This window comes from Thalassophryne amazonica, unplaced genomic scaffold (genome assembly GCF_902500255.1).
Source record: "Thalassophryne amazonica unplaced genomic scaffold, fThaAma1.1, whole genome shotgun sequence".
NCBI lineage: Eukaryota > Metazoa > Chordata > Actinopteri > Batrachoidiformes > Batrachoididae > Thalassophryne > Thalassophryne amazonica.
The window spans coordinates 19,393-36,129 of NW_022986382.1; the positions used below are offsets into that span (position 1 = coordinate 19,393).

The following is a 16,737-nucleotide window of genomic DNA, read 5'->3' on the forward strand; positions in this document are numbered from 1 at the left end:
TTACTGATGGTCTGTTGACCCCACGAGCCGGAGAGGGGGATTTGGGATTTTTATTCCTGCTCTGTCTCTGAGTCTGGGCAGAGACTTCTGATGGAGTAGGAGTATTTACAGCTGAAATTTTGGCTATGGTGTGGGCTCTTGAATGGGTGGAAGAAGTGAGACCGGAGAGGGTTGTCATCTGCTCTGATTCAGCTGCTGTGTTGCAGTCCTTGGAGTCGGCCTCTTCCCGGTGTAGGCCTGATCTGGTGGTTGAGGTGCTGACTGCTTTGCTCAGAGTGGAGAAGGGAGGGTCAGATGTGTGCTTCATGTGGGTCCCGGAACATGTGGGGGTTAGGGGTAATGAAATTGTGGATCAGGTTGCAAAGAACGCTTTAAGACATGAAACTGTAGATCTTGAGGTGGCTCATAGCAGCTCTGAACATAAAGCCATGATTAAAAAAGTAGTGTGGGCTCAATGGCAGAAGGATTGGGACAATGGAAATAAGGGTAGGCATTTTTATAGTGTGCAGAAGTCTGTTTTTGGTGACTGCCCAACCCGGGGGAATAACAGAAGGGAGCAAGTACTGTTAACAAAGACTGAGGTTGGGACACTGTGGACTGGCGGCTGACCTATGTCTAATTGGTAAACACCACAATGGATTGTGTGAAACCTGCACAAAGAGACTATCCCTCATGTTCTGATGGAGTGTAAAAGATTTTTTGAGCAGAGGAGAGTTCTTTTTTTCACATCTTTTTGATCTTGGGTTTGCGTCTGTTTCTATTAAAGTGCTGCTTGATCCGTCTGCACGTCAGCAAGAGGTCTACAAAGCCCTGATGGATTGCAGCATAGTCTGTGAGTAGAGTGTAGTAGTCATGTTCTGCCAGTGAAAGGCAGCAATGCGCTGACTGGCGCGCAGCCTGCCGGAAATCCATAAGAAGAAGAAGACGAGCGTTTTCTTGTTAGCCTTGAAGCTACGCAAGCTAACGCGGTGGCTGTAAGTACATCAATTTTATTAATTTTTAATACAACGCAAAAAAAAATAAGGCTTTGTATAAAAATGTGTGAAGTCCAACTGCTTGCAGCGTTATTAAAACAACGGCTAACTGCAGCGGATGAAGAAATATTTGGATTGTTCGAAAGAACGATAGCGAAGTACAAAGAAAAAGAAATGTGTCGCTAAAAACAAACGACTTAAAGTGCTGGATGCTGTTTTCAAGCCCGAAGTTTGCTTATACAGAGCAGGTTTGTTCGCTAAACCTTTCTTTAGGCGAACACCTTTTTCTTTTCCGAAGTGGCTATTCGTACGCACAGACGGTTGCCCAGTTCCGGTGTCGTGCCAAAGTACTTCTCCCCGTCAGAATTTGTATATGACTTTTTCTGTTTTAAATAAAAGATAAGCAGACAAACATGATGTGGGTAATGGGTTGTTTTGGTTTACAAGAAATAAAATTCAACTTTTACACTGTAAAAAAAAAAAAAAAATCCATTTGTTTTTACAGAAAAATTTGTCAGCTGTGGTTTCCAGGGGGATTGTCAAAATTACAATGGAAAAAATGGTTTGCACATATTTATGTAAATTTTACAGTTTAAACCTGTAATTAAAAAATATTAATCTGTAATTTTGACGGTCTTTTTCATGTTGAATTGGCATGGCCATGCTGATATTACACTTTTTTTTTTTTTTTTTTTTTTTTTTGTAAAATTTGCCAATTGGCCAAGTGTTTAGTGCACTTGGTTTCAGTAACATAGGTTCCTGGTTCGAACCCCACCCCTGCCACATTTCACTGTGTAATGTGACGTTATAGCAGGAAGGGCATCTTGTGTACAGCTTGTGCCGAATCAACGTGCAGACCCTCCTTGCATCTTCTGTGATGACCCTGAGTGAAATCATGTGAGCAGCCAAAGGGACTTAATATATTTGTAAATTTTACAACTGGCTTGCCGTAAAATGCACCCCCATAAAAAATATCCTTCTGTTAGTCTTAGCATGAAATGCTTTTAAGAGTACATTCATAGCACAGATACTGATAGATACAGCAAATTTAATCAACTTGACACCTTCCAGGGGGAAGATAGGACGGGGTGCATTTCGTGGCAAACTGGCTTGCTGTAAAATGCACCCCCTAAAAAATATCCTTCTGTTCGTCTTAGCATGAAATGCTTTTAAGAGTATATTCATAGCACAGATACTGATAGACACAGCAACTTTCATCAATGTGACACCTTCCAGGGGGGAGATAGGAGGGGGTGCATTTCGTGGCAGACTGGCTTGCAGTAAAATGCACCCCTCCAAAAAATATCCTCCATGACACCTACTCTTTATGTTTTATATACTTTAAGGATGCTAAAATCCATTGTCAATTTGACAGAGGAGGCCAAAAACACAGACAAAATAATAATGATAATACTAATAATAAAAATAATGACATTTAAAATTAGGCTTATCTTCATAATTAACTGGTTTATTTAATAGAGAAAAAGAATCACATTTGATTTCATTGACATGGGAATGCTGGTAACATTTCAGTTTAAATTTTCTTTTGACCCACAGATGAAGTCCAAAAACTAGGGATAAAAGGAAAACACTACAGTGTCACATTTCTGTCAAATCTAAACCTTTTTCAGATTACTTAATGCAAAGTATTTACACATTTAGCCGAATATTTACAAATATCAAGTTATATATTTTGCTAAATGTTGAGACAAATATGCACATTAATAAAGATCTAATTGTTGCTACCTGAAAGATAAAGCATAATGTAATGTAATAATATTAAAACAATAAAAAAATGGCTGTTTGTGCAAAATGTTGTGGGTTTTTGGGGGGGTTGGGTTCGAAAGGGGTCTCGCCCGGGGAGTAATTAATTGAAGAACCGCCACTGCTCTCCCCTTCCCCGCCAATGAATCTATTTCCATAAGTAACTACACTCAACAAAAATATAAACGCAACACTTTTGGTTTTGCTCCCATTTTGTATGAGATGAACTCAGAGATCTAAAACTTTTTCCACATACACAATATCACCATTTCCCTCAAGTATTGTTCACAAACCAGTCTAAATCTGTGATAGTGAGCACTTCTCCTTTGCTGAGATAATCCATCCCACCTCACAGGTGTGCCATATCAAGATGCTTATTAGACACCATGATTAGTGCACAGGTGTGCCTTAGACTGCCCACAATAAAAGGCCACTCTGAAAGGTGCAGTTTTATCACACAGCACAATGCCACAGATGTCGCAAGATTTGAGGGAGCGTGCAGTTGGCATGCTGACAGCAGGAATGTCAACCAGAGTTGTTGCTCTTGTATTGAATGTTCATTTCTCTACCATAAGCCGTCTCCAAAGGCGTTTCAGAGAATTTGGCAGTACATCCAACCAGCCTCACAACCGCAGACCACGTGTAACCACACCAGCCCAGGACCTCCACATTCAGCATGTTCACCTCCAAGATCGTCTGAGACCAGCCTCTCGGACAGCTGCTGAAACAATTGGTTTGCATAACCAAAGAATTTCTGCACAAACTGTCAGAAACCATCTCAGGGAAGCTCATCTGCATGCTCGTCGTCCTCATCGGGGTCTCGACCTGACTCCAGTTCGTTGTCGTAACCGACTTGAGTGGGTAAATGCTCACATTTGCTGGCGTTTGGCACGTTGGAGAGGTGTTCTCTTCACAGATGAATCCCAGTTCACACTGTCCAGGGCAGATGACAGACAGCGTGTGTGGCGTCGTGTGGGTGAGCGGTTTTCTGATGTCAGTGTTGTGGATCGAGTGGCCCATGGTGGCGGTGGGGTTATGGTATGGGCAGGTGTCTGTTATGGATGAAGAACACAGGTGCATTTTATTGATGGCATTTTGAATGCACAGAGATACCGTGACGAGATCCTGAGGCCCAATGTTGTGCCATACATCCAAGAACATCACCTCATGTTGCAGCAGGATAATGCACGGCCCCATGTTGCAAGGATCTGTACACAATTCTGATGTATGGCGGTTTTCGCGCAGAACTCCTCCGTACGTCTGTCTTAATGTGCGGAAAAAGTGCTGATGTCCACGTCTTTTCACAATTTCTGTGCTAGTCAGATGACATACTGGATCAAGACAGCGTCCAGTTTAAAAATGAATGGCACATTTCACTGTTACAGGAGTTTTTGTCATGGAAAGAGAAGCGGCTCCACCGCGCGTCGCAAAGCAACGCTGTGATGAAGCCTCACGGGACATTGTCTGGCATGTCCAGCTCATGCACAATCACAATCGGATATTCACACGACTGGAAAGCAACCGGAATCCGTCTGAAATCCCCCTGAAAGCCATCCTGTGAGACCAACACTGAGGTGGTTTTGTCCCGCGTAATGAACGGCTCCGTGGCACGTCCCTCCGCTTTTCTTTCCATGAAAAAAACTCCTGTAATGGTGGAATGTGCCGAAAAAGTGCTGATGTCCACATCTTCTGCCTTTTTGTGAAAGTCAGATGAGGTCCCGGATCAACAAAGCTTTCACGTTGGAAATGATCTGGTTGTTCCAGTGGGGTGTCAGCCTGTCGATGGGGGCTGGGAGCGCGCCGCGCTCTCAGGAGTTGTGGGCAGTCCTTAAAGCGGCAGTAACACTCCGTAATCTGTTTAATCCCCATAAAATCGTCCCTGAAAGCCATATTAATTTTTCGAACGGTGTCCACCTGGAGGTCTCTCACAGTTTCTGGAAAAAAATTTATGCAGCAAAGCTCCAAATCGTTCAGACATTTATTCGCAATAAAAAATCCGCCGAGAGGGGTGGACCACACCTCACTCAAAGCCTGCTCACAGGCGAATGACGCAGCCGACAGGCATGAAAAAACTCACGCATGCGCACGAGGGTTCAAGCTTGTCTGACGCAATCACACATGATTCAAATCCATATGGTTTTTAAAAAAATAATAAGGTCGGATACTTTTCTAATAGACCTCGTATTTGCCTTAAGGGTGCACACCAAAAATAATAAAGAAATAAATAAATTAAAAAAGCCTAGGACACCAAGTCGGGTCCCATATCATTTTTGAGGGCTTTCAACTCTGTGTAACCTCAATTGTCTGTGGTTTACCGTCCTTGTGGAGGGTGTCAATGAGGGTCTACTAGACAGATGTCAAGTCAGCAGTCTTTCAAATGATTGTGGTTGTGTACTGAACCGACTGAGAGATCCATGGTATTTGTACTGCATAGACAGAGAGTTTCTCAAACTTGAAATTAAATATTCTTATATAGGGTGTCTCAAAAAAATGTACCCAAAATTACTCTAAAATATGAATGCCAGGAAATGGTTTTAAAGGGAAATAATGTTTTTCCTCATTTCAGGAACTCTAAAGTTTGTTCTGCAAGACATTAAAGTCCAGGAAAAATGCTGAATTTGACCCTAATTTGGAGAGCAAAAATCATTGAGTTCTGTGCAACGCATCCTGAGGGCTGACCTGCATCGCTTAACATACAAAATTCAGTCTCAGAGCAAACTAACTCCTGCGGTTTTCTGGAAAACTGGAGATGGATGATTTGGTTCTTAGGAAACTTCAGACGAGAGGTTACATTGATCATGTGGTGTAGAAGATGGTTAAAGAAGGGTTAAAACATCAAAAAGGAAAGACTGAACTAAAAACTGTGTATTGGGGAGAAAAATTATATGCTTTGGCCACATGGTCATACAGAAAATGTCTGATAATAATTGATTGGTTTTTCTGTGCTGTCAAAATACTTTTGGGTGCATTTTTTTGAGACACCCTATATGTTGACTGTTAAATTAGATTTTGTCAAAGATTTGAGTGTGTGAATGCTCTCTTACCTGATTAATTAATCTAAATTAATTGCATACAGGAATATTATTTATTTTTTACATTCAAATGTTGATGCACACAGAGGAAAATGTGAGGTGCTCAGAAAGACCTAAGCAGTGATTATAAAAAAAAAACCTCAAACAATTGATTTTATGGCATAAAATAAAAAAGTGCAACCCTTCAATGTTGGAAAAATGCTACATTATGAACACATTAATCATGACTCATTGCTGCACTACAAAGTATGTTTTTTCTTTCTGCAAAATAAACATTGTGCTGTTCAAACGTGATTTTAGACAAGATTATGTGACTTTTTTCATCACTCAACTTTCTTTCATTGGAAAAAAAGACTATGGCTTTGAATAGATTTACATGAATTTACACAAGAATATAAATTAGTTTTTATTATTGTAGACTTTTTTTCATGGGAAAAAAGTCATTGTGACTTTGAGTGGATTTACAGGAATTTACACTAAGGAATGTTAATGATATTTAACCATGATTTTCAAAATATTCTCCAAGCTTTAGCTGTGGTTTTTGAAATGCTTTAACAGAATTTTCAGTTTTCATGAATTTCATGTAGTTTAATTGTTCTGAATTAATGCATAGTTTGGTTTGCAATTAAAAGGAAAATCATTCCAAGTCCTACTTCCATGTCATATTCTGTTATTTCATCATGATCATTGACAGTTCAAATGAAAGGTTGAATACAGGGTCATTTAAATATGCACTAATTTTGAGATTTTTGTTGTTGTTGTTCCAGGAGAGGCTGAAAATGTATCATTAGATAAAAAATTAATTTGGTTTCTGGGATCACACGGGGTCCGAGACTTCGGCTCCTGGGGGCCTATGCCTACTAGACCCCCTGCAAATTTTCCTCAGATTTCACAATTTTCATTTCACAGCCCTGGAGATGGAGCTGCATGTTGAATTGGTACAAGTTTTATGCCGGGTGCCCTTCCTGATTCAACTCCACATTACATGGAAAAATGTGGCAGAGGTCGGATTTGAATTGGGAACATTCCACACTGAAACCAAGTGCACTAACCACTTGGCACCACCCCTGTCTACTCCATTTTCTGCAACTGAAAAGGTTAGTCATAGAGTACGATGAAGTGGAGTAACTTCTCGGTCATCCCTTTTAGCTTTCACATTGTCTGGTGGAAGTTTACCTTGTTTTTGGAATGACTCCAGAAGTGATTCCTGCCAGCTTCTTTAGTCTTTCTGCCACCTGGCAAAAAAAAAAATCCTCATGCTCTTTAATGTGGCACTTTTTCAAATGTTTAAGTTTGTTATATAGTAGGTCGCGCTGGAGCTTCTGCCTCTCAGTGCAGCAGGTTTGAAAATATTGCATGTTACTGTCTTGCTTTGCGGTGTTTCTAGTGTAAAATATTACCACAGTGGAAATTAAACAGTCAGATTTTTGTAGAGACTTTCAAGTCCAGATTAAGACGTGTTTATTCTCCCTTTCGTATGGCTAGCATACTGGCATAGTATGATACTATGTTTCCTATCCTTTTAAGTTAATTTTTTTTTTTTTTTTTTTGGCAACAAAATGGGTCTCGGAGTCAACTTTATCTTAATTCTGGGTCTGTTAGTGAAGCTTAGGGCTAGCGGCTGGCGATCACCTTAGTATTTTCTCTGCTCTTTTGTCTCTGTCCGAGGTGTGGGTAACATCATATGGGATTGCAGGATTGATGGCTACAGATCAGAGTGCCGGACTGACCGCAAGATCCCATGACTGAAGCTGATGCAGCACACTGCACTCTGCATTTGGAATAGGGTCTGCCACAGAAACAGGCCCACTGATGGCACTGCCGAGACCTTCAAAAGATGCTGGTCTGGCACCCCAGGGTGCTGGACTGACCTCAGGAGGCCCTGCCTGTTGCTCCAATGACTGGAAGCCCCACATGTTGTGGAATTGAGCACACTGAGATTAAAAACCCAAAATGGACTGCTTTTTCATTTCCGTTCAGGATTGTTTTGGTTGATCTTCTGTTTTTTTCTGTTTTCCATTTCTTCTGTTTAAGAGATTCTTGTAAAATTCATAAAAACCTTGTAACTGTTAGAATGGCCTAAACAGTGGGTCACCCCTCTGAGTCTGGTCTGTTTGAGGTTTCTTCCTTATTATCATCAGAGGGAGTTTTTCCTTACTGCTGTCACTGTGTGCTTGCTCAGGGGAGCTTTATGATTTGACACTATACAAATAAAATAATAAGGACTGGATCCATGCTTTGGGCCTCAGTATTGTAAGAAGGTGCTTCCTCCTGAACTGTAATCGGTAACGGAACAGGTCTCAGCCTCAACTTGCAAGTGATGCAGCAGATGTCTTGATTTCCTGCTTTCGGTTTCTTCAGCTTTGTAAAAACCTTGTAACTGTTAGAATGGCCTAAGCAGTGGGTCACCCCTGTGAGTTTTGTCTGTTTGAGGTTTCTTCCTCAATATCATCAGAGGGAGTTTTTCCTTACCGCTGCTGCCTGTGTGCTTGCTCTAGGTGTTGGTAAAGTTAGACCTTACTCGTGTGAAGCATCTTGATGCAACATTGTTGTGATTTGGTGCTATATAAAATGTAATGTAAATGTAATAAATTGAAATGGGGGGAAAAAAACAGGAAGCTGATAATCAGATAATGTACCTTCTGTATACAGTATGTGACATCTTGTATCCCACCAGTGCTCATGTGATTAAAATTGACAGTGTAATTACTTGTCATGATGTTTATTTGATTTCTGACATCACCTTGGTCTTGATGTCTTGGACTCATAGAGAGAAACCAGAACATTGTACAAACATTTAGCTGTCAGGGAAAATAACTACAGCAGGACTAAAATTGTGGCAGAAGAACAAGACGAAGCACTGAACCCGAATAACCTGAGTACACAAAATGTTAGAACCAAGGGCCTTGACAGTTCTATGAGAATAACTCTGTGTGTCAGAGATAAGAAAAAGTGTGCATCCATACTGTCATGGTGTGTCCCATTCCTGAAACCTTTCTCTTCCAATATATTGCAAGTGTTTTTTTTTTTGTTTTTTTTTTAAACCTATAGCGGTACAATATCTCACTTGTGCTATTATTTGTGAAAGGACATTACCAGTTCAAGTATGTCACTTTGTCTGATCCCTTGTTTTCCACTCGGGTCGCTACAGCAAATACAAGGGCTATCTGCATGTTGAATTGGCACAAATTTTATGCCAGATGCCCTTTCTTATGCATCTCCACATTGCATGGAGAAATGAGGCAGGGGTTGTCAAATTGATCACACAGTCCTGCTTCTTTTTCAAAGCATCAATTCTATCAGTAAAATAATGTATAGTAGTGTTCAGAATAACAGTAGTGCTATGTGACTAAAAAGATTAATCCAGGTTTTGAGTATATTTCTTATTGTTACATGGGAAACAAGGTACCAGTAGATTCAATAGATTCTCACAAATCCAACAAGACCAAGCATTCATGATATGCACACTCTTAAGGCTATGAAATTGGGCTATTAGTAAAAAAAAAAAAAAGTAGAAAAGGGGGTGTTCACAATAATAGTAGCATCTGCTGTTGATGCTACAAACTCAAAACTATTATGTTCAAACTGCTTTTTTAGCAATCCTGTGAATCACTAAATTAGTTTTTAGTTGTACAACCCCTGGCAATAATTATGGAATCACCGGCCTCGGAGGATGTTCATTCAGTTGTTTAGTTTTGTAGAAAAAAAGCAGATCACAGACATGACACAAAACTAAAGTCATTTCAAATGGCAATTTTCTGGCTTTAAGAAACACTATAAGAAATCAGGAAAAAAAAATTGTGGCAGTCAGTAACGGTTACTTTTTTAGACCAAGCAGAGGGAAAAAAAATATGGACTCACTCAATTCTGAGGGATAAATTATGTAATCACCCTGTAAATTTTTCATCCCCAAAACTAACACCTGCATCAAATCACATCTGCTCGTTAGTCTGCATCTAAAAAGGAGTGATCACACCTTGGAGAGCTGTTGCACCAAGTGGACTGACATGAATCATGGCTCCAACACGAGAGATGTCAATTGAAACAGAGAGGATTATCAAACACTTAAGAGGGTAAATCATCACGCAATGTTGCAAAAGATGTTGGTTGTTCACAGTCAGCTGTGTCTAAACTCTGGACCAAATACAAATATGGGAAGGTTGTTAAAGGCAAACATACTGGTAGACCAAGGAAGACATCAAAGCGTTAAGACAGAAAACGTAAAGCAATATGTCTCAAAAATCAAACATGCACAACAAAACAAATGAGGAACGAATGGGAGGAAACTGGAGTCAACGTCTGTGACCGAACTGTAAGAAACCGTCTAAAGGAAATGGGATTTACATACAGAAAAGCTAAACAAAAGCCATCATTAACACCTAAACAGAAAAAAACAAGGTTACAATGGGCTAAGGAAAAGCAATCGTGGACTGTGGATGACTGGATGAAAGTCATATTCAGTGATGAATCTCTAATCTGCATTGGGCAAGGTGATGATGCTGGAACTTTTATTTGGTGCCATTCCAATGAGATTTATAAAGATGACTGCCTGAAGAGAACATGTAAATTTCTACAATCATTGATGATATGGGGCTGCATGTCAGGTAAAGGCACTGGGGAGATGGCTGTCATTACATCATCAATAAATGCACAAGTTTACGTTGATATTTTGGACACTTTTCTTATCCCATCAATTGAAAGGATGTTTGGGGATGATGAAATAATTTTTCAAGATGATAATGCATCTTGCCATAGAGCGAAAACTGTGAAAACATTCCTTGCAAAAAGACACATAGGGTCAATGTCATGGCCTGCAAATAGTCCGGCTCTTAATTCAATTGAAAATCTTTGGTGGAAGTTGAAGAAAATGGTCCATGACAAGGCTCCAACCTGCAAAGCTGATCTGGCAACAGCAATCAGAGAAAGTTGGAGCCAGATTGATGAAGAATACTGTTTGTCACTCATTAAGTCCATGCCTCAGACTGCAAGCTGTTATAAAAGCCAGAGGTGGTGCAACAAAATACTAGTGATGTGTTGGAGCGTTATTTTGTTTTTCATGATTCCATAATTTTTTCCTCAGAATTGAGTGAGTCCATATTTTTTTCCCTCTGCTTGGTCTAAAAAAGTAACCGTTACTGACTGCCACAATTTTTTCCTGATTTCTTATAGTGTTTCTTAAAGCCAGAAAGTTGCCATTTGAAATGACTGTAGTTTTGTGTCATGTCTGTGATCTGCTTTTTTTCTGCAAAATTAAACAACTGAATGAACATCCTCCGAGGCCGGTGATTCCATAATTTTTGCCAGGGGTTGTATAACCACAGTTTTTCATGATTTCTTCACATCTGCGAGGCATTCATTTTGTTGGTTTGGAACCAAGGTTTTGCTTGTTTACTAGTGTGCTTGGGGGTCATTGTCTTGTTTAAACACCCATTTCAAGGCCATGTCCTCTTCAGCATAAGGCAACATGACCTCTTCAAGTATTTTGATATATCCAAACTGATCCATGATACCTGGTATGTGATATATAGGCCCAACACCATAGCAGGAGAAACATGCCCATATCATGATGCTTGCACCACCATGCTTCACTGTCTTCACTGTGAACTGTGGCTTGAATTCAGAGTTTGGGGGTCGTCTCACAAACTGTCTGTGGCCCTTGGACCCAAAAAGAACAATTTTACTCTCATCAGTCCACAAAATATTCCTCCATTTCTCTTTAGGCCAGTTGATGTGTTCTTTGGCAAATTGTAACCTCTTCTGTACGTCTTTTATTTAACAGAGGGACTTTGCGGGGGATTCTTGCAAATAAATTAGCTTCACACAGGCATCTTCTAACTGTCACAGCGCTTACAGGTAACTCCAGACTGTCTTTGATCATCCTGGAGCTGATCAATGGGTGAGCCTTTGCCATTCTGGTTATTCTTCTGTCCATTTTGATGGTTGTTTTCCGTTTTCTTCCACACGTCTCTGGTTTTTTGACATTTTAAAGCATTGGAGATCATTGTAGATGAACAGCCTATAATTTTTTGCACCTGCGTATAAGTTTTCCCCTCTCCAATCAACGTTTTAATCAAACTACGCTGTTCTTCTGAACAATGTCTTGAACGTCCCATTTTCCTCAGGCTTTCAAAGAGAAAAGCATGTTCAACAGGTGCTGGCTTCATCCTTAAATAGGGGACACCTGATTCACACCTGTTTGTTCCACAAAATTGACAAACTCACTGACTGAATGCTACACTACTATTATTGTGAACACCCCCTTTTCTACTTTTTTTTTTTACTAATAGCCCAATTTCATAGCCTTAAGAGTGTGCATATCATGAATGCTTGGCCTTGTTGGATTTGTGAGAATCTACTGAATCTACTGGTACCTTGTTTCCCATGTAACAATAAGAAATATACTCAAAATCTGGATTAATCTTTTTAGTCACATAGCACTGCTATTATTCTGAACACTACTGTACTATGCTCAGACTGTAATTGCTACTTACTTGCTTTATTTTAGTAAATGTTGTGGACAGCACTGTGGATTAGTGGTTAGCATCGTTGCTTCACAGCAAGAAGGTCCAAGGATTGCTTCCTACCTGGGACTTTGTAGGTGGAGTTTTCAATTTCTCCTTTTGTCTGCATGGGATTCCTTCTGAAATAAAAAAAAATATATGCTTAAATAAATGTTGTGCTTTAAAAAAAATAATTTAATTGATTCTTTGTAGGCATACAGCAGCTGATGATGAGTGAAGAAGACATTCTCTCTGAGCATCAGGAGTGGAATCGGAGTCAGGACCATGAGGACTCAAACCCCACAAATGTCAGAGAACAAGAGGATCAGTGGACAAGTCAGGAAGAACAACTTCCTCAGCTGGAGGAGACTGATTGCACCAGGCTCACTTTCAGTGTTGTCCATGTCAAGATGGAAACTGAGGAAGAACCCCTGTCATCACAGGTTTATCAAAGTCAAACTGATGAGATCATAGAGACAAAGCCTGTAGTCAGCAGCACAACAGAACACAACACACTGAAAATAGAAGCAACAAAACCTGTAGCCAGCAGCACAATGGAACACAACACACTGAAAATAGAAACTGATGATGAAGCGTGTGGAGGATCACAAAAAGCTGGAAACTTGAATCTATGTAGTCATTTGCAACAAAATATTGATGGCGGGAGTTCAGACTGTTCTGGAACTGAGACTGATGACAGTTCTGAATGGAAGCAGACCAGGGGACCTTATTCGGGTTTAACCTGTCTGAAAAATAGTGATGTCCTTGCCAGTTATAACACGTCTGACATTGAAGAACAATTTAACTGCTCCGAATGTGGAAAAACATTTGGTCAAACAAACCATTTCAGACTTAAGAGAACACAAGCAAGTGAGAAACCAATAAAGTGCCTCGAGTGTGCACAAAAGGTGAGACAAAAGGTCCCCGGGCTGACACGTTCAAGAATCTGTACAGATGAGAAACCATTTGACTGTTCGGAGTGTGGAAAAACATTTCGAAGGAAGAGCCATCTGGATGCACACATGAGAATTCATACAGGAGAGAAACCATATGGCTGTTCTGTGTGTGGTAAAAGTTTCAGAAATGAGAGCCATCTGAATACACACATTAGTGTTCATACAGAGCAGAAGCTTTTTAGCTGTACTGAATGTGGTAAAAGATTTAGAATAAAAGGTGACCTAAACACACACATGAAAATTCATACAGGAGAAAAACCATTTTGCTGTCCTCAATGTGGTAATAGCTTCAGATTTAAGAATCATATGAATGTACACATGAGAATTCACACAGGAGAGAAACCATTTAGCTGTTCTGACTGTGGTAAAAGATTCAGACAAAAGTGTAGTCTAGACACACACATGAGCAGTCACACAGGAGAGAAACCCTTTGGCTGTTTTGTATGTGGCAAAATGTTTACAGCGAACCGTAGCTTAAACATCCACATGTGCTCTCATACAGGAGAGAAACCGTTTGGCTGTTCATATTGTTGTAAAAGATTTCGAAGAAAGAGTAGTCTGAAAACCCACATGAGGGTTCATACAGGAGAGAAACCATTTGCATGTTCTGATTGCGGTAAAAAATTTAGACAAAAGAGCAATCTTGATTTGCATATGAGAACTCACACAGGAGAGAAACCTTTTGCCTGTGTTGCATGTGGTAAAAGATTTGCAGAAAAGGGTGATCGGAAAAGGCATATGAGAATTCATACAGGTGAGAAACCATTTGGTTGTTCTAATTGTGGTAGAAGATTTACAGACCACAGTAGTCTGAACAAACACATGAAAATTCATACAGGAGAGAAACCATTTCAGTGTTCTGATTGTGGTGAAAGATTTCAGCGAAAGAGTGGTCTGAATACACACATGAGCAGTCATACTGGAGAAAGACCCTTTGGCTGTGTTGAGTGTGGTAAAAGATTTGTAGAAAAAGGCAGCCTGAAGAGACATATGAAAATTCATAAGAGAGAGAAACCAGTAAGTTCATAGACCCACATATGTTCCAAAGCACCAAGAGACTTTAAGGGATGTGTGTATAAGTGATATTAGAAGTGTAAAGTAGAGATTTGATGTCTTCATGTGAATTTGTTTGCGTATGGTTATGATTTATATGGTTTCGTAGGGAAAGGTAGGACTAAAACCCCAGGGCCCATATTCACAAAGCATCTCGGAGTCCTCTCAGAGAGCTCCCAACTTAGCCTTAAGAATCCTAGCAAGGAATATTAGCCTAAGAGTGATCCAGGAAGTGTCTGAGAGCAACTCTGAGTAAAGTGTGGATAGAAACTTTTATCTTTGTTTAGGAGGCGGAGTTGACCCCGCTGCTAGATAAGAGGAGTTTTCTAAGAGCAGTGATTGGTTGTCACAAAAAGGAAAGAGAAAAAACAAATGCACTCCTAGTTAGCAATGCATAGTAAAATCAACTGATGATATAACCTGAACTGTATTAAGAAATGTGTAATCGTGAAAATAATTTGATATAATGATGAAACTCAGCAAAATTAAATGAATTGTTACACAGCTTGAAAATGTTTGAATGTACCTCATTCACAAGCTGATTATTATGTTGAGCTTATTATGTTTACTCTCCATGAATCAGCTTCAAATTGTGAATTATCCACAAACCGTGAATTGTAAAATGTGAAAAAATATCTCCTGAACCATGAACGCAGGTCTCACAAAACGTAAGTGGCAAAATGTGAGGATCTTGCTCATATAGGTAATTCTGATCATGATATATATTTTTTTCCAGTTTAAGTAGTTCACGGATTTCAGTTTACAGATCAATTACTTCAGGAAATCTTGATCGCAAACCCTATCTCCACAATGTTGTCTGTTTTTTGGGGGGGGGGGGGTCACTACAGCCACTGAGGTGAGACCCAAGCGTGCTCTTACTTCTGGTGTCACGTACCCGCATGACCCACTTCAGGGACAGTGGCAGGTGGGGAGTTTGACTGGGACGGCACACCTGTCAAACAGTAACGTATGTGTCAAACTCAGGGAGGACAGAAACCTCAGTTGGATACTCCAGTAAAGTTACAAAGATATTCACAGATTCAATGTTCACGGCTCAATAAATCTTAAGAAAAACGTTGTAGAAAAACACTAGTTTCTAACGTCAGGAAGGTAGCCGACGAGCTACAACTTCATTTTTTCCATATGAGCCGTCCTCTGAGCTGGAAAAATAGTATTGATCTCAACGAGCAAGCAGCTGAGAAACAAAAGCATCTACAAATTGCAAAAATGAAAAGACCCGCCAGAAAAATATACAATAAATTCACTGGTATAAGGTGTAGTGTCACCAAATTCACACATCAGTGGTCTCCTTTTGGTTATACTACAGCACTCAGTTTGGAAAAATGTCACTGTGAAAATTTTAGATGAATTTTTATTTATTTTATTTTATTTTTTTTCTCAATAATGACATTGTTATATGGCGTAGTGACACAAAATTTACTGGGAAATGTTGGAGAATTTTACGTTTTTTAAATTTTCAATAATGTCATTGTTATAAAGCACACCTGGACATTTTATGGCACACGGGCCGCATCCAGCCCTTTGGCTGACTCAGACCGGCCCGCAAATACTTCAGAATTAGAGAATAAAATATTTACTATTCTACCAAGTTAGTGTTGTGTGACCTTTGTCCACCTCCCAAAATGTTTGTGGCTGCATGTGCGTGGCCTCCGGAGTATAGCAGAGCCTGGTACGGAGCGATTGCCCCACGCCACACAGGCTGGCACGGTGCCATCACATCATACATGCCACACAGCCTGTCACAGCATGTTTGCATGATCCATGGGGAACTATCCGTGGGGACAGCAATGGAGATGGTGGATGAAGCCATGGATCCTGTGTTGGGAAGGTGTAGTAACACGGACCCACAACAGGGGGGCGTTAATGAACGGACAATGGATGAGCCAAAAAGTAATTTTGTGAATTGCACAACGGAATACAGACAATGACAATAGAGGAGTACAGTCAATCATATACAAGGTGACGTGTGGGCAGGCTCGAGGATAGAAGACGTCTGTCCAGAGAAGAGCCGGATCCCACACGGCTTCCACCGCCAGCGGATCTGAAGAACACCGGAGCCGCCAAGTCCCGAGTCCCAGGTGGCCACCATCTCCAGCTGTCAGACCAGGTACTGCTGGCAGAAACAAACAGTTAATGGTGGGTGTGTGAAGACACACCCAGTAATCGCCCCTTGATTAGTTCCTACGGGAGGGAGAACCTCCACCTCCAGAAACAATTTCACCCGTGCAGCTCCTGTTGGTCTCTTTCCTGGATGGAGTGAGAGGCGAAGAATGTCGCCCTCCCACTGTCCGCCAATCCAGCTTCAGACGGAGCCCGCAGGAACATGGCTGCACACAGAACAATGTTTTAGTTTCAATATCAATCGCAGAGAAGGTTACCTCGATTGGTAGCTGATTTCTCGGCGAGGAGGTGGAGTTGCAGTCCGGCCTTTATAGTG

General features: G+C 40.6%; 1 protein-coding gene across 1 annotated transcript; it reads left to right on the top strand.

Moving 5' to 3' along the window:
- The first annotated feature begins 918 nt into the window (after positions 1 to 918).
- Positions 919 to 15,641, top strand: LOC117506150 (gastrula zinc finger protein XlCGF57.1-like). Its single transcript, XM_034165652.1, has 3 exons — positions 919 to 974; positions 12,484 to 12,799; positions 12,926 to 15,641. The coding sequence occupies exons 2-3, from the start codon at positions 12,498 to 12,500 to the stop codon at positions 14,253 to 14,255; spliced, it is 1,632 nt and encodes a 543-aa protein (XP_034021543.1). The 5' UTR covers positions 919 to 974; positions 12,484 to 12,497; the 3' UTR covers positions 14,256 to 15,641.
- The last annotated feature ends 1,096 nt before the right edge of the window (positions 15,642 to 16,737 follow it).